Raw genomic sequence first — 26692 nt, forward strand, 5'->3', positions numbered from 1 at the left:
AGTGGGTCATACTCTGCTAAACCCTGCTACTGACCAGTCTTGGCACAAGCATCTAAAGTGCTCCACCAGCACAGACAGTGACCTGGTTAAAGCCACCAGCTACTTTTCCCTGAATGTCCCTGGAAACCAAGACAGGCTAGAGAGTAACAACAGGGAGGCACCGGCCACCCGAGGGGCTGGACATGGCCAGGAAGACAGGGAAGAGAAGCAAGGGATGGGAGGGGTTGGGCATCAATTACTCAGGTGACCCCCCTCCCCGCGGTGCATGTGAGTTAGTCTTTTATGGCTAGCACCTCAAATTTAAACTGCCTTTGCAGAAATAATCCAGCTTACACTGTTTTCAAGTAAAAGGTAAACATTCAATGTTTATCAATTTCAAAGCTCTGCATAAAGTTCCGAGGGTGCTCTGAATCTTCCATCCCACGGGACCACACAGAAGGTCCCTGTCTGTTTTCCCGTCACAGCATCTCGGGCGGAAAGGGCAACGTATGCTCTCCCTGGTTGGGAGGACGCAGGGCAGTGGGCAGGATGCTGTGTCCTGCCTCCTCCTACCCTCCTCAGAGCACCGTCCTCAGAACTCTACCCTGTAGCAGAAGGAAGACATCTCCCCACTCACTGACCTCACAGCCCTTCACTTCCAGAGTATCTGATAACATCAGTGAGGTACAATGCTCCTTTTTGGCTCTTGCTTTTATTAAAAATAAACAAACTTATTCCACCGTTTGAATGCAAATGAAATTAATTCACAAATTCATGTTACGGCTCTGCTGCTAGTTTCCATCCTGCCTCAACACTTGATAAGTGAGTCATTTTGTAAGAAAGTTTATTCAGTGAAAACATATGTACCCTTTGCTTTCAAAGGAAATGAAACGACACTTTAATCGTGTTTTAGAAAGCAAGCATTTACATTGCAGACTATGCCCACAATGCAGTTTTATTAGAGAGGAAGGTTCCTGATTTTGTTCAGTCGTGCTTATAGCTGGAGCAGAACGCTGCTCATACTTGGAACAGAGAAAGAAAACCGCCACCCCGGGTTCCTGCACCTTGGGTTTACTGGCCGGCAGGGGCTGTATTTTAATGAACATAAAGGAAGGAAACAACTGAGATGTTTAGTTGCTGTGTATCTGATTTTGACTTCTATCTTTCTCATTCACTCTACGTACTAAAAAGAGAAGAGCTGTGTTCCGATAGCTTTGCTTAGGTCGGCAGCTGGTCTTCGTTTTACAGCAGGAAGCATTCCGCGGCCGTGCGGAGTGTGCACACCCGTACACGCGTGCCCGCACTTGTCCTCAGAAAGGCCCACTGAGCGCTGGGCTCCCAATCTATTTTCCCTCAATCAGTTGGGCTGATTCCATGAATTGGCACTCAAAAGCACATGTCAAGGGAATACGCTCTAATTATAGAGGCCCCTATTTGGTAGAAGAAATACAAAGTCCCCTTTTCTTCTCCTTGAAACGTTAAAGCCTTTCCTCATTAAACTCACATGCCTGGATAAAAATGGTTTCTAAAGGCTTTAAATGGCTTAAGAGGCAGCAATGGATAAAGCACAGGCTCTAGAAACTAGGTCTGAATGCTGGTTCTGACACTTCCTAGGGGCGTGACCTTTGACAAGTTATTTAACCTCCCAGAGCATCAGTTTTATTATGTAAAGTAACCATAATAATGGGGAATAGGTGGAAAGTGACGAGTACAGTGCCAACCACAGAATCACCTAATAAACAACAGCTGCGATCACCCCGCCACCAACAATCATAATGTTATCAATAATCATTAACATGATCTCTTTTCCATAATCCTTAAAAATGTATGTTAGGTGTGAAAAATGATTCATCCCCAACACTTTGCCTACTCGGTAACGTATCTTTCTCCCCAAAATAAACAAAAACCAGCTATGTAAGCCAAGCAAAATACGAGAGGAAAAGCCAGGAATGAGAAGTGCAATCTTATTTCCATGTTCCTCTAATAGATTAGTAATTTGCTGGCACCAGCTCTGACAGAAAACAGATGGATGGAGCATTAAGCACAATGGAGGCAGCAGACGCTGGGCCAGCCCACCTCAGCTGGACGGGTCCTGCAGCCAAGTCCGAGAGCCCACAGTTTTCAAGTGGGTTCATCTTGGCACACCAGCTTTGGAAAATTGGTCACCAAATGAATTCAGATTTCAACCCACCAGGAGTTGTATTTGAGCACCAGACAGAGGAAACAGGAGCTAGACCCCCTTCAAGTCACCATCATCATTTTAGGAGGATCACAGATAATTCTGTACCTGACTCTAGAATTTTAAAATCTGCTAGTTACAATGGATATTCCAAGCTTACTGCTTTTTTTTTTTGAATTATTGAATGTTTCCACTTATTTCGCTTCTCAGTTTCAATCATTTAATGATTACTCGTGAACAACTGCTACATGCAAGGTCCTGTATTATTTCCCTAAGCTGTGGAGGATAAAACGGTGCACCAATCATAGAACAGACACCTGACCCTGGGTGGGAAAAAAATACATGGATAGTTAGTTACATATTATCATAAACATATTTGTGAATTAGGGCTAAATATGCATTTACCTTATTGCTTAGCCAACAATGCTCACTTTTGATAGCCATCCATTACAATATTATTCTGTCGTGTTTACTGAGGTAGAATTTATATGCAATAGCAACCATATATGTCCTATAACCAGCAGCACAGTTGGGACAGGAAGTATTTCTATCATGACAAAGTTTTCACTTTGTGGTCAATCTCACTCCACGCCCGCCCGGGCAACCACTGATCTGATTTCTGGTCCTACAGTTTGCCAACCCCGCGATGTCACAGGAACAGTCGTACGGTGTGTGGTTGTTGTGTCCGGCTCCTCTCACTCAGCACTGTGGTCCTGAAATGCATCCGTAATGCTGACACGTCGATAGCGGGCTCCCTTTCGTTGCTGAGTAGCGTTTCATCCTGCGGATGTTTAGGCTGTTTCTAGTTTCTAGCAATCATGAATAAAGCTGCTGACGTCTGCACACAGGTCTCTGTGTGGACACACATTTCATTTCTCCTGGTAAACTCTAGGGTTGAGAGTGCTGGGTTGTACGTTAACTGCATGTTTAACTTTATAAGAAACTCCACTAAAATACGCATGAGAGTTCTAACTGCTCTACATCCTGGATGTTGCCAAAAAGACATCAGCCGTTCCAGTAGGTGTGTAGTGGGTGTTTTTGCGGCTTTAATTTTCATTTCCCTAATGACAAATGATTTCGAGAGCATTTTTCATGTGTTTATTTGCTGGTCACCCTATTTAAGTAAGATCCTTGCTCTGCAAAAACGGCTGTATCTTGAAGAGCCTGCCAGCTCTGCCTGCCTACTCAGACCGGTCACACAGTGCTGCTCTTTCAGGCGCTGCTTTGGGAGGGAGACTCAGCGATTAAGACCACAGGTGCAGATTCGAAATGAAAGCCAACCCACCCCGTGTTGCACTAAATCCGACTATTTGTGGGAACAGAGATAATTTATCATTTGAAATGACGTATAAAGCACCGTATTTTTCCTAGGTCAACATGCATTTTAAAAAGTCTTCAAAATGTGAAAGCAGTATCACGTAAAGCTTGTAAGAGAGGAGGAAAGACCCACTACATTACAGTACGACTTCAGTATTTCACTTTTGGTAGTTTTTTCCCGTATGTTACAAAAATTAACTCCTTTAAAAATTTAATTATATAATGATGGAAGCTTAACGCAGAAAATACAGCATCACAAAGAGAGATAGACAAAAATGATCCTTAGTGTCATCCCCCAAAGATAATTCTTAAGCACTGAGTATTCAGAACGATAGCCCTCAAGCATCAAGGCAGGGTTGAGGAGGTATGCCAGTGTCTCTGGAGCGCTCTGTCTTCATTCATTTAGGAAATAGTTCTTAAGGGCCTCTTACGTGCCAGCAGCTCTGTGCTGATGGCTGGGGATTCAGCTGTGAGCAAAGGCAGAGAGCTTACGTTCCGGTGGCAGCAGACATTCCAAGAAACAAATCTAGACAATGTCACGTGGTGCCAAATACTATGAAGGAAAGTAAAGCAGGCAGAACTTACACAGACTGGTGAGGGCAGGTGCCGTGAGACGGGGACTGAGGAGAGCCACTCGGGAAGGGAGCCGGGGGCCCGCTGGCTACCTCTCTGGGTAGTGGAAGTGGATCTTTGGAGAAGCCACCACCACCACGCTGACATCACACACAGGCCCAGGGACACATGGCCACAGGCAGACGCTAGTATCTGACTTGAGGGCAGTGGGTGAAGAAAAGAGCACAGGCCCTCAAGGAGCAGGGACGTAACCGTCTGTGCATGTGTGACCTTCACAAAGCTACCTGTCACTACAATGTTCAGTTTCTTCATGTGTAAAAAGGGACAAGATGATCTATGTCATGTGGTTGCTGTGGGGAAAATGATACCAGTAACCACGGCTGGACTAATTTTACTTTCAAGATGCATAGATATTCAAATTTATTTCTTGAACAAAGTATAAGAAAAAGTGAGCACTAAGAGAAAAAATGTAAAATCGTATTATCTCAATTCAATAGCCAAATTTGGCATAAAACAGTAAAATCACTATGGTAAGAAATGAAGGGTTCTCAGAGCCGCTGTTGTTATTACCACTGCCTGAGCGCCTGCGCCCTCCCCCGGCTCAGACCCTGCACACTCACGTTGCCTGCATGGGAACGGCGCCCCCTGGAGGGACAGCTCTGCCCGGCTTCACCTGATGGCAGGCGGGGGAGGCCTTCTGAAAGGACCCTTGGTGCCACTCTTACAGATTTGAAAACTGTGACTCAGTAGGTCATTTCTTCTCAAACAAACATTTGAAAAAATGGCAGTGCTATGGAGTCCCAGGGAAAGGCACCTTGCTGAGATGTAAAGAGAAGCTGCATGTCCACGTGCTGCGTTTCTACACCGCTGTCCGTGACTGTCACGATCCAGACCCGCAGCACAAGCCCGCTGGCTGACCACGCTGCACGAGGCGCTCGGTCCCTCAGTGAGGGAGTGGATGCTGGCGCTCTGCTGCTGCTGCTTTTAATTAGCAACGTCAAATAATTAGCTTCACACTCGATGAAATTAATGTTGCTGTATGTTTTTTCTTTTTCTTATTTTAAGTTGATTTGTATTTAAAATTTTCCTTACTGCTTTCCTAATTCCCAGGTTTTGATAAAATCATGATGATTATTGGTCTGTTAATAGAAATTCATGCTTAAATCTTGCAACTTGAAGGCTAAATTTGAACATCAAGAGAAGACTGCATTAGCCACATTTTGCTATAAAATGATCTATTACAATTTGTTTTTTCTATTAGCAAGATAGACTTTGAATAACAAAGACTTACAGAATATGGAATTAATACTTTTGCCTAGCACTGTCCATTTAACCATAAAATAAAGGTAATAGGAAGCAGTAAACATATCAAGCGCATTACAACCAGTTTCCCAAAAAATGCGTGAAACTTAAGAGGGAGTGACCAGCCTTTGGAAAGCCAAAGAAAAAGATCTCCAATTTGTAGCACTGTCCACGGGGGTAAAAAACGAATCCATGTGGCAGACACATCTCATCTCTGTAGAAGAGCAGATGAATTTAGCTTAATTTAATAGTAAGAGCGGAGACTGAAATCTTGGGTCATGGTGACACCAAGGTTGTCGTGGGCCTGTAAGGCACTCTCAAGTAGCTAGTGGGCTGCCAACTGGTGACGTTTCTATGTTGTTCCTCTTGAACTGAAACAGCTGTGAGATCATTAATGTGCATTTCACTACTCTGGAACTGCATTCACTTCCACTCAGTATCATTTAAAGTTTGCCTTTACTGAATTTATGAGAAATATTTTAATGAATGAAGGAGAAGGAAGAGTTCCGATGGCATCTGATATGCTTTAGAGAAAAACACTTTAAACCCTTCTGAAAAACACCTCTGGCCAAGTAATTTAGGAATGAAAGACTCACCTACTTGTAAGCTCCCTGCTTCCTAAGACACAAACTATAGAAATTAAGGCACAAAACCAAGGCTGAGTCATTGTACGACCTACATAGCTGTATGTGGTGGCCCAGACACTAACATACAAGGGACTGATAACTGGAGGGGCAACCAGGCTCAGAATTACTGTTAGTTGTCCAAGGTAATACTTCTAATTCATAGCAAAGCTAAGGCAAGACCCTCCTGTTTTGCAATTAATGACAAGTATGAAAAAATATCTGTGGACAGTTTGTGACAGACACTGTTCTAGAGAACACAAAAACAAGGAGGACAGTCGCTGTCCTTGGGAAATAGAAAGGCTATGAAGATGAAATTGATTTCAGCTCCCTTTATCCCATGCAAATTCATGTATTAATAATTAACATGTCAATCACATAATTCCTTTCTATTTATTAGGCCAAGTCCCCATGGCCATCTCTACTTGCAAACACTTTGTAAGCGTAGTTATTTTACACATGCTTGCTTCAACGTAGGAAAATACTTTTTCGTAAAATATACTGCAATTAAACATTTTTACACATTTAGATTGGCTTCATCCCATTTGTATATTAAATAATTCAGATTTTACAGTATTAATACACATTTCTGAAAATTTCCTCTTAACATAAATTTTTTCCTTAACCTCTGGCGTTTTGATGTATTTCCAAGCCTATATTCCCCAAATGTTCCTTGCTCCTTGAAGGCAAGTAGTTCGTCTTTTGTTCCCCCAGTGGCTCACTGGATGAAGGGACCAGTGAGGAAAGGGTATAGCTGAGGCATGGGAAATGACACACCAGTGACTCTGTGAGTGGCCTCTGAAGCCTCCCTCAGTTTGAACTCTGGCTCTGCACTTCCCAGCTGTGGGATTTGTTAAGTAATCTACTTAACCTGCTTATTTGTAAAATGGGATAACGTCGCGGGCTTCCCATTAATTAAGAAAACAGGTAAGTCTGCCTGAATTTGAATCCCAGCATGACCACTGTACACCCTGGGTGAAGGTGCTGACCTGGTATGAGCCTCAGTTTCTTTGTCTGTGAAGTGGAGTCATAATGGCACCTGTCACACAGCACTCTGGGAGGATTAAATGAGTTCGTATATGAAAAGCACTACGACCAGGACCCAGGACCCAGGACCCAGGACCCAGGACCCAGGACCCAGGCAGTGTTGAATCAACATTGGTTGTTATTTATGAGTAATTTTGGAGAAGCTACTCCTGACCACAGAAAGGTTCATGAAAGGAGATTATAAAATATTTTCCCCTGAGATCTCTTAAAAACCAAATTAACCAGAAGAAAGCCATCTAGTTGGTAACCGACATAGAAGATGAGACTAACGACTCTGGGTCACCGCACGAGTGACTCTTTCCAGAGACATTACAACGTATAACATGAAGACATAAGCTGAATATTTTATGACTAATTTGAGTAAGTTAATTAAGAGAAAGAAAGAAAACTTCATTTGGGTCTCTGTTTAAAAGGATCAATCAAGAGAGAAACGTAAAAGTAAGAACATTTATTGACTTGAGCGATACAGGTTACGGGCACTATTTCCTGTCACTGAGAGTTTGCTGAGGAGCGGAGACTCCCCGGAGGAAAGCAGACACGGACCCCGGGGCACCGGGCACTGGCCTTCAGCACAGGGCACTAGTCAAGGGGCCAGGAGGGCCACCAGCATGGACTGTGTGGAGATGTCACCTGGTGGGGGGGGGGGGGCACTGCAGAGAACACGAATGTGCAGGCACTTTTTTCAAAGTTAGAAGGTGCCGTGTATAGAAATCATTCTTATTTAAATTGTCTCTAATACCAACCTAAACTCAGTATTTATGTCTTAAAAAAACCTAAAACAAAAACCTTCTTGACAACATAACTAAAATGTTCCGCGGTGGATCCAGCGGGCTGCACTAATGTAAAAGGCTCTGGAGTTGAAGCAAAATTTAGACTCACAGAACATTTGCATTGGAAGCAACTTCCAAGGTAACGCAATCTAATGTTCTCATTTTCTACAGGAAAAGCAAATCCCAGAGAGTAAGCCATCTTCCAAGGACACACAAGTTTGGGTGAGAGCCCTCACAGGTTCACCGCTCTTAAATCAAGAATCCTAATGTTCAACAGATCCAGAAAACTGAGGGTTTTATTCAGAAAATAAATCCATTCTATAGAAATTAGCTTTTGTGTTACTAACTACTAAAGCTAAGTGCTCACCAGATAGTCCAAGGCTCCATCTTCCCTTACTTGAGAGCAGCGCAGGATGAGGCTGCAGGAGTGAATTATTTAAGAGTAGAAGAGATCACTTCTGAAGATTACACGGAGCCCTTGAGAGCGCTCGTGGTGCAGCCCAGGCCTCTGCCACCCCCAGTTCTCAGAACAAAGCTCTGACCTTCTCTCCAGTTATGTTACGAGTGAAAGTCCGCATCTTCTGCACACATCACAACTTACAAACTGCTTTTCCAACTTTCACTCCACTTTTTTCTTTTCCCGACAACCAAAGACCCCAGTTTTGAAGACACCCACCAGGCGGGTGCCGCAGGCAGGCGGCGCCCCCACAGCTCAGTGACTCACGCCCGCCTTAGCTCAGCAGCAAACTCCGCAGGTCACAGCTACCTGGGGCCGACAGGGGACAGAGCAGATTCTTCTCTTCCTGTCACTGGGACTCAAATTCCTAGAGCTTATTGTTATTAATAACACGGAAATCCACTTACAACATGGTATGAAGGGAATCAAGCAAAACTCACATCTATATCCCCTCTGACCACGTGCACTACTGATTAGAGTCAGGAAGGGGCCATGGAAAAACTTTGTTTTGGGTGTTTTAACACAATTTTGCTAACAACAGAAATACTTGGAATGTAAAATAACAGAGCAATGTAAGGCAAGCAGGTGATGCTACACGGACAGTACTGAAGGTGCTTAAAAGAGGTCTTCAAAAAACAAGGCAATTTTCAAATGGTGAAGTAAAGAAAGCTTTCCTGAGAAAGAGCAGGTAAAAGCTGAGCAGGTCCCTGGCCTCCTCAAAGAATCATCTGGCCTTGCAGGTGCTTACTCGACGGCTGGAGAGGCTCAGAGAGCCTCAACACAGCATGTTTTCCCAACGGACACAAACACTCTTGGAAATTCTAGGGCTTTATTAAGTCATGAGACCCGGCTCTGCTGTGGAGGCGGTGAACACTTTATTTCACCACAGTTTCCTGGTGAGCATCGTGCTCACTTGGAATGTTCCTGGTACTTTCAGAAGTGAGGAAACTCTGGGAATTGTGCCAGATTATCTCATTCTCTCTAAATTATCCATTAATGTCTAATTTAAATAAATAGAAAGAAGGTGCTAAATTCAAATGCCTTACTGCCAAAAACGACTTAGAAAAAAAATATATGTATCAGGTTAAAAACCCTGATAAAAGGATTCTGCATGTATAAGACAAAACAGACATCAACTTCCAGGAAGGCAGAAGGCAGATGGTGCATTTTGGCCATAGTTCCACTTATTTTTCTACCTTTGCCTTATCTTCCTTTTTAAAAACATGTGTCCATTTCACACTTTGTCCTAAGAGTAGAATGGTAATGACTGTGACAAATCAGAACCACTGTCTACCTGATAAGAGCACTTTGGAGACAGATGGGGAGAGCCTGTACTGGGGTGACATCCTCCTGAGTAGGGGGCACACTGTTATAAAGATAATTACAGAGAGGGAGGGGCCAAATCAGAATTCATGATGCAACCTGTTTAAAATATGAAACTTTTTGAGGACAAGGCTTGTGACATTTTCTCAACAAGCATTTAGAGCTCCATCCCAGAGACAAGGGTTTACTCCTTTATTATTAATAACACATGTATGAAGAGCACTTACCGCAGCGTCTGATGCATGAATACTTAATGAACAGTTGCTATAATTATTCTTCCCATCACTATGGGCAACTGAAGGACTGTGGGTTTGCATTAACCTCACAAATCTGTCAGGTAACAAATAACGGGATCTTAAAAGATGTTTATACTGTTAAGATCTTGAAGGACTAACATTAACAAAATTTCTACAACCGACTGCAATGCATTTTGGAGAAACTTTTTTTACCTTGTGGTCCATATTGGCTCATCTGTGCACCGTAGGTCCCACTTGAGCTACTCTGCTGAAAGCTGCTGATTCCAGGATGCACCTGGCCTCCAGGAGAGGGATGAGGCGACATGGACGGTCCTGTCTGTTGAGGTCCGTACTGAGACATCTGCGGGTTCCTTTGTGTGCCTGCCATAAAACCTAAGTGGGAAATAAATGGAAACATATAAATGCAGAGGACAAAAGTGGGCATGGAATTGAGTGGAAGGTGGATGGGAAAAAACTGATGCTGCAGGATTCCCCTAAAGAGCATCTAAAGACATTGCACCCCTAGTGTGCAGGGTGTGGAGGGCCCCAGGGGCCACCCTCGTCCCAACCCTGAACTGTCATCAGAGTTCCTGGGAACCTAGAGGATTGTGGACTTGAACTAGGGAAAGGAGGAGAGGGAGAAAAGGCAAGTAACTTTAACCTCTCTTGACCTCCACCCCTGCCAGGCTGGACATGTTGTGCACACCTCTCAGAGCCTCTGCCCACTTCCTGATCTCTAGGGTGCATGTACTCAGTCACTCAAACACTCCACCCCTCTCTTAAGCTCCGGCCGGCACCCAGCTCTCCCCTGCATGTAACTACTTCTCTCCCCTCTGCTCTCCCAGAGCCACACCTGTTCACCTCGACTCCTGCGTGCTGCAGACTTACTAGCTCATACTAGCCCTCGGGGGTGAGCTGTGAGTAAAAGGAGGGTCTGAAGTGTAACCTGCTATTCCAGAACAGACTCTGACTTCCTCCCATGAAGTTCTGCCTGCGGTCTCCCCAGCTCCACCAAGGGCACCACCACTCACCCCAGGGCGACACCCATGATCCCTCCCCGACTTCCCAGGGTGCGATGGAGCCATCGGCTCCTGAAACGGATCTCAGGTCGCTCTTCTCCACTTCCTCGTCTACAAAAGCCTCGCCCAGCTACCGTCCTGTCTCCCCACCGCTAGCTCACCCCTCTCTCCTGTTCTGCACCTTTTGGTTCACTTTCACAAAGCTGCCACAATGATCGCTCAGAAATAAAAAAGGAAGTTAGAGTATATCTTCTCTGCATAAAACATCCCCAGGCGTCTCACTGGACCTGGGAACAAAATGCAAGCATCTGACTATGACCTACAGGCTCTTCTGTGGTTTGGGGTTGCCTTTCTCACTTTAACCCCACTTCCTGTAGTTTTCGCTCCTTCTCAATATCTTGTATGTCCACTGGCCTTCTCATGGTTCTTAAAGGATAACTTCAAGCTCTTGCCCTTGACAAAGCCTACTGTCTCCTGTTCCCCCTTCTGAGAATGTTCTACTGCTGCTGGTTCCTTCCCGTTCTCCAGGCCCGTCCTCCCTGACGCGGCACCACTCCTTGACTTTCTCATTCATTTTCCCTCAAAGTGCTCTTTGTAACCTGTAATCAATCATCGTACTCTGTTTGTTTCTGACTCACTTAACCTCTCTGTTTCCCACTAAAACATAAGCCCCATGAAGGCAAGATCACGTCTATGTTCCCAGCTGCATTCTCAGTGCCCTGCAGGGCATCTGGCATGTGACAGGTGTCAGAAACTACTTACTGAGTGAATGAGTATTAAATTCCTCATGAACTCAGAGTGTTGAGCACAACACAGTAGGTGCATAGCAGGTAGTTGTCCAAATGGGTAAAGAAAATACATTTTTAAATTACACACTACGTCATCCGGGTACCTCCCCATCATCAGTAGTTCAGCCAAATATAAGTAAGCATGCAGAAGGAACTGTGAAACACTCATTTAGACAAGGAATACCCCAAGACAAGTATCTTAGGAAAAGATAATTCATCAAACCAGCAAACTAAGAGCAGTTTGAAGAACAACTCCCAGAGCCCAGGAGTGAGAGCTGATGAGAGCTCAAGTGCGTCAGGTGAAGGCTCTGGCTTCTGCCAGAGGAGAGCCGAGAACAGTAGCTCCTACAGAGCCTCCTGAGGCAGCCAGAGGGGACGTTCGTGCCTGGATCCCACATGGTCAGCTTGAGTTTAGGGTGTTAAATAGAGAAGGGTATTTACAAAGGTCACGGTTTACATTTCAGTAAGGAAAAAAAAAAAGATCTATTAACACTGCTTCTGTCTGAAGAGATAGACATAAAATAGAAGTAGAGCTCTTCCTTTTTATTCTATTTCATTTATTTATAAAGATAAGTCTTGTGAAATTGGGCTCAACTGGCAGCTCCCAGATATAAATCATCATAGAAAATATGTTTGCTTTTTCAAATCTGAAAACAAACAGAAATCAGAGTGCTAAAATTACTATAAATGATTGCATCTTAAGATGTAACATGAAATATTTATCTAAGCTTTACTGTAAAATTCTCAAGAGTTTCATATAGAGTTGTTTAATAAAAGATGTGTTTAAATTTCATATAGATTGTATAAGTTTTCGTTCCTTTTTTTCTTTTGGACAGTGACTGCTTTCTTCTTCATTAGTTAAGGAAAATAATATACATCCTTTTTTTTAAGCATTAAATTTCACTTCAACCATGAAAGTGTCCACGCTGAAGGATCTAGAACCTCTGATAACACATTACATCCTTAACTTAGTATTGCCTCTGGGACACTCACTACAGGCTTAAGGTTTGTTCAGATGACTTTTAAGAATTCTTATCTGGACAAGTTACTTTTTTATTTCTGACTCTTTACTCAGTCCTTAATACACACACACACACACACACACACACACACACACACTTGAACTATCTACTTGAACTATCTCACTCATCACTGGAATTTTACAGAAAATCAACTTTATGAAAAGGCTCCAAAAGAGGTGGAATGTTAAAGCTAATCCCAATGGAATGTGTCACAGCATCAAATTCCACAACTTAGAGACAAGCTTCTATGGAGGATGGAATCCACTTCCTTCCACAGAAATTAAAATCGGAAAGCTAATTTCTTTTCTCTGTATGCTTTTGCAGTGGCACCACTTACAAGAGTTCCCTGAAATCTTGTTTTATATTTTTGGTAAGATTCATCCCTTTCCATGTAATCCCCAAGACAATGAAAGGAGATGACATAACTTCCCTGACTCTTTTTCTGAGCTATAATCATCTAATGGTGGTCAACCGGGAATAGAAGGCCTGGATTACAGTCTTGTTTGTGTCACTGGCTCAGAATCCAGCATGGGAGACTGATATGTAAATAAATATACTGCAGTGTGTGTATTGACCAAACCAGCTGTGTGACCTTAAGTGAATCATAATTTATCTGAGCCTCAATTTCCTCATCTTAAAATGAACATGAGGCTCCTGTAAGATTAAGTGAGACAGCGTATGAAAGTGTTATGTAATCTGAAATGTATCTGATACACAAAAATAAGAGATTATGACGGTATTTTTCTAGTTTATAAACCGCAATCCTATGGAAGTTTGTTCCTTCAGTCTGATTAACACTGGCAGAGGCCACACACAGTCTCAGCAGGAAAGCGGTACAACCTGACTTGCATTTTTGAAAACTAATTCTACTGTAATATGCAGCATGAGAAAAAGGACCGAAGGAGAGTAAGGCTAAAAGTCAGAAGACTAGTTAGGAGGTAGGTAAAGAGGTACATGATATGTAACCACAGTTAAATGCCAGCAGTGATGCTACTTAAAAAAAAAAGCTTCCATTATGGATATAACCATATTTTTAAAAGGTTAATGAACATTATCATAATGTAAACAAACTGATGAAAATTAGCAGACATTGACCAAAAAAAAACTCTACTTTTCATCCTAAACATAGAAACTCTGCATGTCTATTATTTGTTTCCTCATCCATTAAATAAGGACCATTGTATCTATCTCATAGTGTTGCTGTGGGGATCGAATGAAACAATATGTAAAAAACGTGTAGTAGTACCTGGCACACAGCAAGCTCTCAGTACTTATTAGCTATTATTATTACAATATATTCAAAAAAGGGAAGCAAGAGAGGTAACATGGTGTGACAGCAAGGGAGCTGAGCTAGGATGCTAGTCGTGGGCTTCCATGTTTGCTGTGCCGAACACAGCAATTAACTTGACCTTTTTGGCCTCAGTTTCCTTACCTGTTAAATGGGGAGACACACAATACTTGTGGCAGTACTTCCAGCTCGAGTTCTCTATGATTCTGGCTTAAACTTTTTTTTTTTTTTTTGGAAAAATCTAATTCAGGTCTGTAATCTGTAAGTATATTTATTTAAGGGTATTCTTCATTTTGTTTTATTTTAACCTTTATTCTGAATGAAATAAATATTAAAATGCTTCCAAAAAAATCAAACTTCAACCAAGAATTTTCTATTTATGGTAACATATTTATTTGATTGTATCTTGCTTCCTTTAGAAAGTTATTATAAAATGGCAGCTTGTAATATAGCTTATGAATAGAAAAACTGACAGCTGAGAGAATGAAGCTGCTTTTTAAAAAAGTTGTGAAATTGTTCTAGTTACAAGCCATCTGAGTTTTAGAAAACCAAGCTATCTGGTAAGGAAAATTTAGAAAGTGCAAAATGAATTTCCTACATATTACAAATACTAGATGTATTATGGAATTATATGCTAGGTAAATAATCTAACATGGAAAATTCAAACCTTGGAAAAAAGTACTAATTTAGATAATTATTATTTACATTATACAAAAGGACTTACCAAAAAATCTTAGAAACTGGATGAAAATATGATTTATTCATTTCATTCATAACATAAATCCACAGGTTTACATAAATGGATTTACAATTTTTGAGTCCTTCATTACATGTGTATGCAAATCACAAACACTTGTACGACCAAACTCCGAATGAAGAGGCACAAGCTATGTTCTCAGAGAAAAGGTAACAGTAATGGGAAACAGATACAAACTGCACCTGTTGGGAATCAGATGTGGGTTACAAGCTGCCACCACCAACCACTGTGTGGACCCGCAGGTTCTCTTGTAGGAAACAGTCAATGTATTTCCTGTCCTGGCTTGTAAGATCGTCCTGAGAGTCAAGTAAGAAAAAACCTATGTGAATGTGTTTTTCTAAACTGGAAAACACCATGACAACACTAAACAAAGGCTTTGCTATTGCCTTTTGAGTGATGCCGTAAGCCCTTCTTCATTCACTGTGTGAGTTCCTAACTAAGCTATTCCTAACTAAGCTATCATATGGGTAACTCAATCCACAATAATGATACACAAATCTTCTACCAGCATGCCCCAATTTTACCCTGGCATTAATGGATCTGTGGGAAGAATAAGAGAGCATTAAAAAAAAAAAAAAGAGTAAAAGATGTGATTCTTGTCCTTGAAGGATTACAATTTTAGTTGAGTAGAAAATAAAACCTATCAACAGGGAAAAATGATAAACTAAAATTACAAAGCCCCTGAAGCAGGTGCGGGCCGGATGCTAGGTGCTAGGGATGTAAGCCATGAGCAAAGCAGGATCCGCCCTCCTGGCCCTCACAGTCTAGTGGCAGGACAGCCATCCTGAACACAGCCAGAAGGAAGTGTGATGAGCACAAGAAAGCAGAAGTACAGGGGCTATGAAGATGTCAGGGAAGACCCAATTCAGCCTGGGGACAAGGAGGGTTTCCCTGAACAAATCCTATTTAAGCTGAGACCTCAGCTGAAGGTAGGAAGGATGCAAGCAAACTAACCACATCCGACTAGGACGAAAGCATGTCTGACTAGCAAAATGTCCGTCACACTGTGTACTCTCGGCAGCTACAGTTCCTGCATTCAGCCGAATCCTAGGGGCCACGGGCACCCTTTTATTTGGTCAGGGCTTGTCAATGGTTAGTTTGATATTTACCATCCCTTTCTTGAAGTCTGTCCCTAGCCCCGCTGCTAAACGTAAACAAATCACAGGCAGAGGCAGCATCACCTCCCACAACGGCTGCCTTCTCACCTACAGACATCCACACATCCATGTCCCACCCTTAGGGATTTTCCTCCTTTCAGAAGAAGGAAATCTTTTCCTTGAATCCAAGGCTAGGGCCTTCACTTTGTGCTCTGAATGCCATCCTTTCTATCTCTCCAGGGATGTTCAACAATGCTTGTTAAAAAACTAGTCACTGACTCTTGACTGCTTAACAGAATGAAGGCATACTGTTGTGGTGTGTATTTATATATATATATAAAATATATATATAATATATATATAAACTACTACTCAGCCATAAAAAAATGAATAAAATAATGCCATTTGTTTCAACATGGATAGACCTGGAGATTGTCATCCTAAGTGAAGTAAGCCAGAAAGAGAAAGAAAAATACCATATCATATGTGGAATCTAAAAAAAAAGAGACACAAATGAACTTATTTACAAAACAGAAAAAGACTCACAGACATAGAAAACAAACTTATGGTTATGGGGGGGTGGGAAGGGATAAATCTGGAGTTAGAGATTTGCAGACACTAACTACTATACATAAAACAGATAAACAAGTTTCTTCCGTATATCACAGGGAACTATATTCAGTATCTTGTAGTAACCTATAGTGAAAAAGAAAATGAAAATGAATATATGTATGTTCGTGTATGATTTAAGCATTATGCTGTACACCAGAAACTGACACACTGTAAACTGACTATACTTCAAGGAAAAAAAAAAAAGAATGAAGGCAAATGTATTGGCCCAGCAATCAAGTCTTTGTGGCCTGACCTGTTTCTCCAGCCCCATCATGGCTATATGGTCAACACAAGGCACCCACCCTGTTTCTATCACTCAGACACTTGTATCTCCCTGCAGGCACCATGTAGTTTTAGACCTGCAAATCTTTGCACATTCATTCACTTAACAAATATTTACTATCTCTCATGTTCCTGGCATAGTGTTATTCACTGGTCTGACAACAGCTGACATTTACTGAGCAGATACTATGTGCTAATAGTTTTGTTCATTATTAGTTCATTTAAACTTCAAAACAACTATGAAGACATTGAGGCTCACAGAAGTTAATTCACTGAAAACACTTTCACACATTTTTTTACCACAATCCATAGTTAAGAAGTATGTTTTATACCATGATTCAATGTGTATACGTGAGCATACATGTTTATATATTCATATTCAGTATTCACACACACACTGTATGCCTCACAGAACAATTTCTACCCTGATTTTTTCAATTAAAAAATCCACTAATGAGAGGCACAGTGTGAAAACAGAATGTTCGACTGTGTTCTCTATTGAACACTGTTTCACAGTGAGCCCCGAGGGCCATTCACCTCCCTGTAACTGACGTGTTCCCGTCCTTCCTGGCTCTGCCCCCCGCTGCCTTCCACAGCATTCCCTGGCCTTCCAGAAAAGCAGACACTTTCATATGCTTGGAGAGCACTAGGTATGTTAGCTGACGTAGAGCAGTTGTCGCACCGCCATCACTGTTTGCTGGGGTGACTGTCTCCCCCCAGATCGTGAGCACTGAGGCTTTAAGAACACTTTCTCTTCGCCTCTGTCTCCTCAGGACCAAGCAGAGTGTCTGGCACACAACTGGAACCAAACAGTACGTGTTTATAATGAATAAGAAAACATCTTCATTCAGAATGCATTTACTTTTACTTTGGGAAAACGATTTAATAAATGTGACGGTCTGACGCCTCGTTTCAGAGTATACTGGAGGAATCATTTCCGGGGAAAAGACAGCTATTCAAGGAAGGAACAACTGACAGCTGATGGCCTAACAGTCCAGAAAGCGCCGTTACTTCTATCACCTAAGTATCTGCCGAATGCATCCACTCCACCCACCTCCCCAGTCACTGCAAATTCAAGTTTTGGCTTCAGCCCTTATAGTTAGGCAACTTCAGGCAAATCAGTGAAGTCAAGCCTCAGTTTCCTTCTCTGACGGGTGGATACATCTGAGCCTACCTCCTAAGATGAAAGGAGACATTTGAGGTAAGCACACAGCTCAGTGCTTGCACACAGAGCAGAGGCTCAGTAAGTGACAGCTAGTATTATTCAAATATTTTTAATACAACCCACCGTTTATTTTCTATCTGAATGACTCCAAGTTTTCAAACTGGCCTCCCTTGCCAGGCTCCCCTTTAAACCATTCTGCACGGCAAAGCCAGAGAGTGCTGCAAAGCCCTGGACCGTGGTCAGTTCCCTGGGTGACGAATGCCACAGCCTGTGGGCCTCCTGGCAAACAGCTTGATGCCCTTCCCCAGGCAGCACGCAGCTCCCTGAGCTGTGCCGGGCCTGCCTGCTCTCCACCGCCTCCACCAGAGCCAGTTACAGCTGATGGGGGCCGTCCTCATGCAGTTCACTATCCAGAAACCAGTGCCCGTTTCCAGGTAGCTAGTTCTAGAAATAGCTGGCCAGCCGTGTTATTTCGCTCAAAAAGCTGAAGCTTGTCGGTTTCAGGCCGCTCAACCAACCACTACAGAACAGAGTAGCTGTGACAGCCTAAGATGCAGCGCACATCCTTCTCGGTCCCACCGAGCCCCTGGAGGCTGCCTGCTGGTGGGGGAGCAGGGAGAGAAAGACGGTGGGAAGGAGGAGCAGAAGACAGATGAGCAGAGAGAGCGAGAGTCCTGTCAGGTGTCTGAATAGACTCAACATGAAGAATAAGGATCCTGATTTTTGTTTATTACAGGATCAGAAGCCCCAAGATAATGACTAGCTTGATAAACATTCATGCAATGGATGAATCAATACATTAGGTTTTTTGTGAGGTTTGCAGGGAGACTAGAGTCTGAAATAAGACTATTCTCTTTCTAGCTGTAAAGAAAAACTCCCACGACCTGGGCGCAGCATAACGGAGGGCTGCTTCTCTGCTGGGGCTCTTCCCGGAGCTCTGGCGCTCACGCGATAAAGGCCCACTCTTGGCCAGACTCATTTCCACCACCTAGTAAGATGCTAACAACTTGCCCTAAAGTTTATTCCAAAGGCACATGGGTTTAGATATTTAATTACAATTTGCTAATTTTTTGAATGCTGTTTTCTACGCATCTAATAGCTGAGGCAGGGTTGGTGGTGGGGTTGCCAGGACCCTACCTGGAGTCATTCAGTCTGCAGGTTATGAGTGGTTTTCTTTACAGTCATTCTCCTATGGATATTTTTATTAGTATCAATGGAAAATTCCTAGACCATGTATTCTATTACGGGGCAGCATAAGTCACGTTAAGTCTGGGGAAATGCTGCTTCAATGTTTACACAGAGACCAGTATTAAAGACTAAGCCAAAGAGGCTTTTTTTTTTTTTTTTTTAATGTGTTTTAAAACATCTCTTCATTGTTTTCCTGGAATCCGGGGAAACTGGCCTAACAGAGAATCAGTATTTCTAAAATGTTTATCTGTATTATTAGGTGAGTTTTCAGGATCTTTCAAATACTCTCTTAAACACTGTACTATTTGTGTTTTATTAAGTGGGTATTTTTCCTGGTTTAAAAAAGGCTATGATTCTCTTATTTGAAAAAAAAGAAAATTCTTATAGAAAAGAAAGATCCAATATTACTGTCTGAACCTTAGCAGACCAAAAAAAAAATTTTAAGCAACTGACTTATATAATCATTATAAACAAAGTCACATTTTCCATATAAGAGATGAAATGCATATAAATGTTTTTATGCCGAATGAATGAGGAAAAACCCTTTACTGGACAAGACAGAGACATGGCTTATCTTTAGAATTACTTCAAAACTTCTCAAAAGTAGAATAAAATTATACTTAGGCCTTAAGGTGTATTTGGAGGAGATGCTAAAATAGAAAGACAGAGAGGAAAGCTCCCATGAGTCCAAATAGCCCACGACAGGCTGTTACAACTGCACAACAGTCACTAACGGGTTAAAGGACCATCCAGTGAAAATGCAGCCCGAAGCTGAAGGGTGCTACAGAACTGAGTTAGAAAGAAAGTCGAATAAATAATGGAGCAAATACATGGAATGTCAGAAAATTAAACTGTAAGGCATTTTAACATGGATCTGAGCCTCCAACCGTATATCCTTTCCCTCTTCATGCAAGACAACAAATTCTGCAGCGTCAGCATGGGAGACTTTAAATCCTGTTGGAAAAAGCAGAGTTAAGCACGAGGCCCAAATCATGGTTCATCCCATCCATGAATGAGAAAACAGCCAAGAAAGAGGGAGACTGCTCAGGCTGCCACCGGAGAGCAAGTGAGTGCAGAAACAGTCACGCCAAAATGTGACCCCTTCATCAGAGGCGCCCCTGCAGCTGGCAAGGCTCCAGCACTGTGGGGACACCAACAACACACCCAAGGCTCCGGAAGCCACCAAAAAGCAAGGCACGTTTTTCCTTTGGCACACGGACAATTTATTTTCATGTTGGCATCTGTTAAAAATTCACAGAATAACTGCCTTGTTTCCTCAAGCCAGTTCAATAAAAGATGCTTTCCCACATGTGTGAAATAATGGTCACACGCTGTACCACCTTAGCGGAGAGACTCTGACTATAAAGACAGTGATTTCTCATCACAAATAGGTGTCAGATTCCCATTCGGGGAGAAAAATAGATTTTAAAGAACATTCTTGTTACATTTTAATATCCTCAGTGTTTATTTGCCTGCCTGCTTCTCTTCACAACATGAAGTGCTTTGAGGAAGACAGAAACTAATGACCTGTCCAAGGCTGCAGCCCCGGCCCCCGGGTGCTCTCCCAGCTGTGCCATCAGGTTAACTGGCGGACTCGCTCCCTCTTCCTTCCCCACCACTGCAGCGCCCTATATTCGGAGACACAGACGACAGCATCTAAGCTCTCCTCATCCACCCCCATAAAGCCCTCTCAGCCGCTGACATCATCTATCATCGGGAAAATTAGAGTCAGGGGAGGGATCAGAATGATTACCCAGATGGCAGATGGGGCCAAAATATCCGGCCTTTCCTTATTCAATTCTTTGGAGTTTTATCTGCAAAAGTTTGCTTCAGTGCTGAGGGCAAAGACAACTGTACGCATCACTATGTGCTACAAGGAGCAAAGGAACCACCTTTTAAGGCTTTCAACCCGGGTCTCACCTCAGTGACCTCACGCTTCTTACTAACATTTGAACAGTGCTGTGCAATACGTAACTTTTGGACATAAGGTTGCACCTGTGCAACAAATCCACGGGACACTCTGATCCTCATTTTCAAATGAGTAAGCAGAGATTTAATTAATTGTCCAAAGTCACAAAACCAGTTAGTGATAAGGCTGCACCTGAACTCAGGTTTTTTGGTTCTAAACTCCCTAAAGATTAAGATGAGGAAAAGAATGTACTATAAGAGGCACTGGAGCTGAGACACTGAATAAGGACACATGGTCCCGGCTCTCACAGAGCTCTAGCTGGGGAGGGAAGTCCACTGTTACTCCCAGCAGTGGGTCCTGAGCACGGCCAGCCTGCGCGGGGACAGTGCCCAGCCCGCAGGGCCGCACCACAACAGGGAATGTTTCCTTTAACCACTCAGTAAACCTTGACTCATGGACCGACAGGTACCAGGCTGTTCTGAGGACATGAAGGATTAGTAAGATGGGCAAGGGGACCCCATGTTGGGGTAGGGGTGGGGTTGAGGAGTGGGTGGCAAAGGGTCGGAGAGAAGAGTTTATATGAAGATCCCAAAAGAGGTTCGGTGTGACAGGAGACTGAGAGAGGCAGTGGGGTGTTGAGAGCAAGATGAGGAAGGGAGGCTGGGTGGGAGGAAAAAGGGCCTCATGACCAAGCACATCACTGTAGCCTTTCTCCTCTTAAAGGCTTCTATGAAGGGAATGGCATGATCTCACCAGTCTTCTGCAAAGGCCATTCTGGATGCAGCTTGAGAAGCGAACTGGAAGGGAGCGATGCTGAGGCAGGAAGAATGGCTGGGAGGAGCCGATGGTGCCTCAGTGGCTGGGGCCGGGGTTTTGACAGCGAAAGCCAAGAAAGGGGTCTGTGTGGGAAACATCCCAGGGGTGGAGTTGCAGAATGGGATGACGTGTAGGGCACATGGGAGAGAAAAAGACATCAAAGATGCCTGCTGGCTTTCTGGCCTGGGAAACCAGGCAGATAGCAGCCTTCCACTGAGGGACAGACCCATAAGGCCCAGGAGAAAACACGTTATAAGGTGCACACAACCCACAATGCTGAGTTTACCTAAGGTCCAGATGTTCTCAGGCACTTCCACTGAAGAATAATGAGCCAATTACAAATGAGTGTTAACTATTAAAAGCAAGCTTTAACTGGCAATTCAAAAAAATTATTGCATATGCAAAAGTAACAAAACCAGACTTCCTTTGAAATATTCTAAAATTTAGACTGAGAGTTCCCCAGTGGATATAAATTGGCTTTTACTGTACGTGATACTTGTTTGCTGAGCTCTTTGGTGAACAGATCTCTGGACAGTAGACTTAATAGATTTTAACAATAACCCTAATACAATTTCTATACTGTTATCCTCTTCATTACTGACTAGCTTTGGCTTGGTCCACAACCCAGCCCAGAGGCAGAGTTCTGGGGCTGAAGAAATTAGAAACAGCTTTCTAGATATTCTCTCTTGTATAGTATCTCCCATTTGAGTTTATTTTCATCTGCCATGGATTATAAAAAAAGGGATCCTCAATTAAGAGCAGAGGCTAAATTAATTGCATCTGGGGGTGGGGGTCGACTATCATTACTGCCCGCACATGCTGATCTACTACTGTGTCTACACAGCAGTGCTTGGGAGCGGGATCTGTCTTCTCTTCTTGACAATATGCTTGTGCTGAAAGGCAGCACCATTTTCTAGCTAGTGTGCTCACAGTATAAATGACAGGAACACCTTCACATGCAAGAGCAATTAAAAAGGTGGGCTAGGTCATTTTCTGACACCCAGCATCTACAGATTTACCGAATACTTAAACAGAATCCCACAGAAAGAGAAACAGAGCAGTTTCTGCAGTTTTTGCAGAAACAGAAAAAAAAAAAATTCTACTTCCAACTCCTTAACTATTATCTCAGTGCGTCTCCTTCATTTCTGTCCTAACCCGTTCATCTGTTCTTGACAAATGAGTTAGGTCAACTAAGATATTTTAAGATAATTTTTAAAACATCAAAACTGACTTTTGGTGTACATTTCACTAGGAAATAAGCTTTTTCTGAACTTTTACTTATGTCCATCTAAATATTCCTGGGTTATAAAGAGCACGATTGGTCTCTGGACAATTTACTTAGCTCCAGGCTCCAGGTGCGAGCACTCCAGCTCAAACTGACATCGTGTCTGTAGGGTTGTAGGAAGACATCTGGGGAGAATGGAAGGCAGAAGTGAGAGCTTTAATCTGGTGCAAGATCAAAATGCCTGCAGTGTTTTAAGAAAAACACTATGCTACAGCAAATGACCTATTATGGTAAAACTGAAAGAAACTTATGGGGTAAGCTTCCTTAATTTAAGAACAAGAAATATTTTGTTCTATGGTTGTTCTGTGCTCTGAAAAGACCTGAAACTTCTGAGTGGTTGTGAGGGCTGAATTATTTTCCGCTGCCCAGCTCAGTCTTTGTTGAACATCTATTATACAGGAGGTGCTGTTGTAGACACAGGGATGCAGAGCATCAAGATACAGTCCTGGCCCTCGAGAGCTCGGGCTAATTTACAGTAAGACACTGGATTTGTTTTAAGAGATCTCTTACTTATCCTTGGCATTAAGAAGTAGGAGAAAGATTTGCCCTAAGCAAATAGAGTATGCCTAGAAATTTGATGAGGAATTCTATACAGACACTGAAAAGAAGCTAATATACATCATTAAAGGGTGGATAAAATTGTATCAAGGTAGTTAACATTTGGGATTAATAACAGAAGAAAAATATGTAAGAGTGATGAAAACAAATTCTACTCAATCAATCTCCATAAAATGTGCAAGTCTGAAACCTCACACTTCTGAAGGACACAAATCCTGATTCACATTTTCACGGAAGCACACAAAAAGAGCATCTAAATGCCCAAACCCACCTCTGCTACACACTTTTTTTGCATAATGGCACTATTTATATTTATTAAAATGGAGCAACTGATAAATATCATCGTGAATATCAGATTCAAAAGATGAGAATTTTGTGATTCATTTGACGTAGGGCTGTCAGGAACTAGGCCTGGCTGGATACTTGAGATGTATTAAACTGCAAAATTTTGTTATTTTTCCCTTGTCCTGCAACTACAGAGTAAATACATGACTTGTCTGGCTTGTCTGCTCGAGCACCACCGACACAGTAAAAGCCATTTGTCAGTCAGGTACAGGACGCCTGTATACTTTGACTACAGGTCTGTTTAAATAGTTGGGAAAGACAGAAAAGGTGATCATGTAGATGGACAAGAGAGAAAGCTTGGAGGAGGGGAACGTCGATAATTCTGGAAGAGTCCACCCAGGATACCCTCCATACAGAGCTGACGGGCACAGAATGGTGCCGAAGAACTGCCTCCAGCAACAGAACACATTTTCTAGCACATCACAGTCCTAAGGTAGCTGGCAGTCCATGTCCAAAAGGGGAAGTTCTTAGTGGTTCTGCTTTCAGCATATCTCAAGGACTAATTAAATCCTCATTAATACCTTCTAATTATTCAAATACTATGGGATTACACTAAGGAAGTCCCTGCTGGCACACTAGATGAAAAGGGTTAAATAACCTATGTTGATTTTGAGAATCCAGATCTAGTTCAGACCTTCAGAAAATCAGCAGCATTAACATGAATATTTAACTAGACACCACTGTGAAAATTAAAAGGGAATTCAATTAAAAGGTTTTCAAAAAATTAATTCTGACCTCTCTACATCTGTCCAAATAAATAAGCCTTCTTGAAACGTTTTCACCTAATTGCTAATCCAATAAACTAGAAGGGCATTTTCTAGTTTCATTAAGCTTAACATTTTACAGGGGTTAAAAATGTGATCATTTTGATGTTAATAATAATTATACTTATTTATCTACTCAGATGACTATTCCATACTCTTCCAAGCCCTCTCGGAAAACAGGACAACACATTAATAAGCCATTTCCTATTGCTCTTTTCAAATTTTAAGATACATGTTAAAGATTAAAAATAAGGATAAAGCTAATCTAAACTTGTTAGCTACGATTTTCTTGTAAAATGCATTTCAATACTTTAGGGTTATCTTAACTGTCCTTCCAATGCCTTAGGTAGTATGATTTTCATTATTTGACTTTTGGGGTGAGGGGCTTTAATATCAATTCTGTATGTTGTTATGTGAGGTCTACAGAGAGAAGATGTGGTTTAAAATAAAAACCAATGGCAAATGTGTTACAGAATACCATACTTAAAAAAAACAACTCTATCAGTAACAAAGAAGTTAAAAACCACAGAATTTGAACTAATTATCTTTATTCAGTTAGTAAGAAGCACCACACAATATGCGAACAGGAGGGTCTACGTCAAGCTTTATATTGGAAAGTACACGAAACGCAGAGGAGACAATACCACGTAAGAATAAAGAGGCCAACAAATGTCCCAGGTGTCTCCCTTCTTGTGACCTACGAGGGCCATATCCACACGTACCTCTTACAGATGAAAAAGGCAGAACTACAGGCACTCAGCCATTTTTGCCCACATACAATGTGAAGAAATGAATCTGTGACGCCTGACACCAGGACCACCAGATAAGGAGGGCACTGAACCGAAGAGGGGCGGGCCCTGCAGGGCCGGCTTCTGGGCAGGGCGCTGACTGCACTCTGCCTCGGGAAGAGGAGACGGCCTCGCCGCTGCCAGTGTGGGCCAGGCCCCAGCACTGCCTCAGAGCTGCAAAATTCTCCTAGACAGGGTATCCAGTTTCTTACTAAATGTTCCTCCTGAAGCGGGATACGAGGACCAAATAGGAAGAAACGACAGCAGAACAAGACTTGAGCTTCTTGAGCCCGGAGGGACCTAGCGCCAGGGCAGCGTGTCAGCACTGCCGGCCCCGCTGAGGAGCTCTGGAGAGGACCCAGAAAACTGCACCTCCACGCGAACGTAGGCTCCACCTCTCGTTCTGTGCAGTTGTCTCTGTGCTGCCGTGTCTCTAGATCCTCTACCAAAAAAGAAAAGCTATCTCCTATGGATACGTTAAAGAAAATGTGTCTAATTGTGGAATCCTGCTCTCTTATCTTACTCTCACCTGTTAAAACAAAGTAAGGGTGTTTCCACCTTGGTGGTTTTAGCACTCAGCAGTACAGAAAGCTATGTTCTCATCTTGTCTGTCAAGGTCCATGGTTTCTAAGAATATGTTTTTTGAAAATAAAATGCTAACTCACCAATATAGTTTCCTCTCTGCTTCTTTCATCACTTCCTTAAACAAGGGGGAGGGGGAAAATATATCAATTGTAAAGGTATAAATGAAGTTAAGTTACTTTTCAAACATGAGAATCAATATTGGGGAATTTTCTAGCAAGTGTTTTCTTAGATTTACTTTGAAGTATAGATACTGTTGGGACATACCAAATGGTGGTAAAAACAAACAAGAAAAATGTTTTATTATTGTATCAAATCATTAAAATGATTGTGTCACTTGGCATTAAAACATCTGATCAAATGTCGTCAGGTAGGAGCTTCCTAGATTTTAACAAATAACAATGCCATTTTTAAAAACGTAATTACTAATCAATTTTAGAGGAAATTTAACTCAAATGTGGCAAAGTATCATGCAACAGTCACTGTAAAACTAGTTTTCCTTCTCAGGGATTGCCCAAACAAAAGTGGCACAAGGGACAGACATGGTGTCTCTAGCAGCCTTTCAGGGGCAGTTGGAGGAACATGTTCATAAAACAATTCAGATTTAGCAAATCGTTACAT

General features: G+C 42.4%; 1 protein-coding gene across 7 annotated transcripts in view; it reads right to left on the minus strand.

Annotated features, from left to right (window-relative positions):
• The window catches only part of ARID1B (AT-rich interaction domain 1B), a 378663-nt gene that overhangs the window by 59172 nt on the left and 292799 nt on the right, over positions 1 to 26692 (minus strand). For all 7 annotated transcript variants that reach the window (XM_031456606.2, XM_064486535.1, XM_064486532.1 and 4 more), the window contains one exon: positions 10020 to 10199. In XM_031456606.2, coding sequence (XP_031312466.2) covers positions 10020 to 10199 — 180 coding nt within the window. The remainder of the gene's footprint in view (positions 1 to 10019; positions 10200 to 26692) is intronic.

Source organism: Camelus dromedarius, chromosome 6, assembly GCF_036321535.1.
Source record: "Camelus dromedarius isolate mCamDro1 chromosome 6, mCamDro1.pat, whole genome shotgun sequence".
Taxonomy (NCBI): domain Eukaryota; kingdom Metazoa; phylum Chordata; class Mammalia; order Artiodactyla; family Camelidae; genus Camelus; species Camelus dromedarius.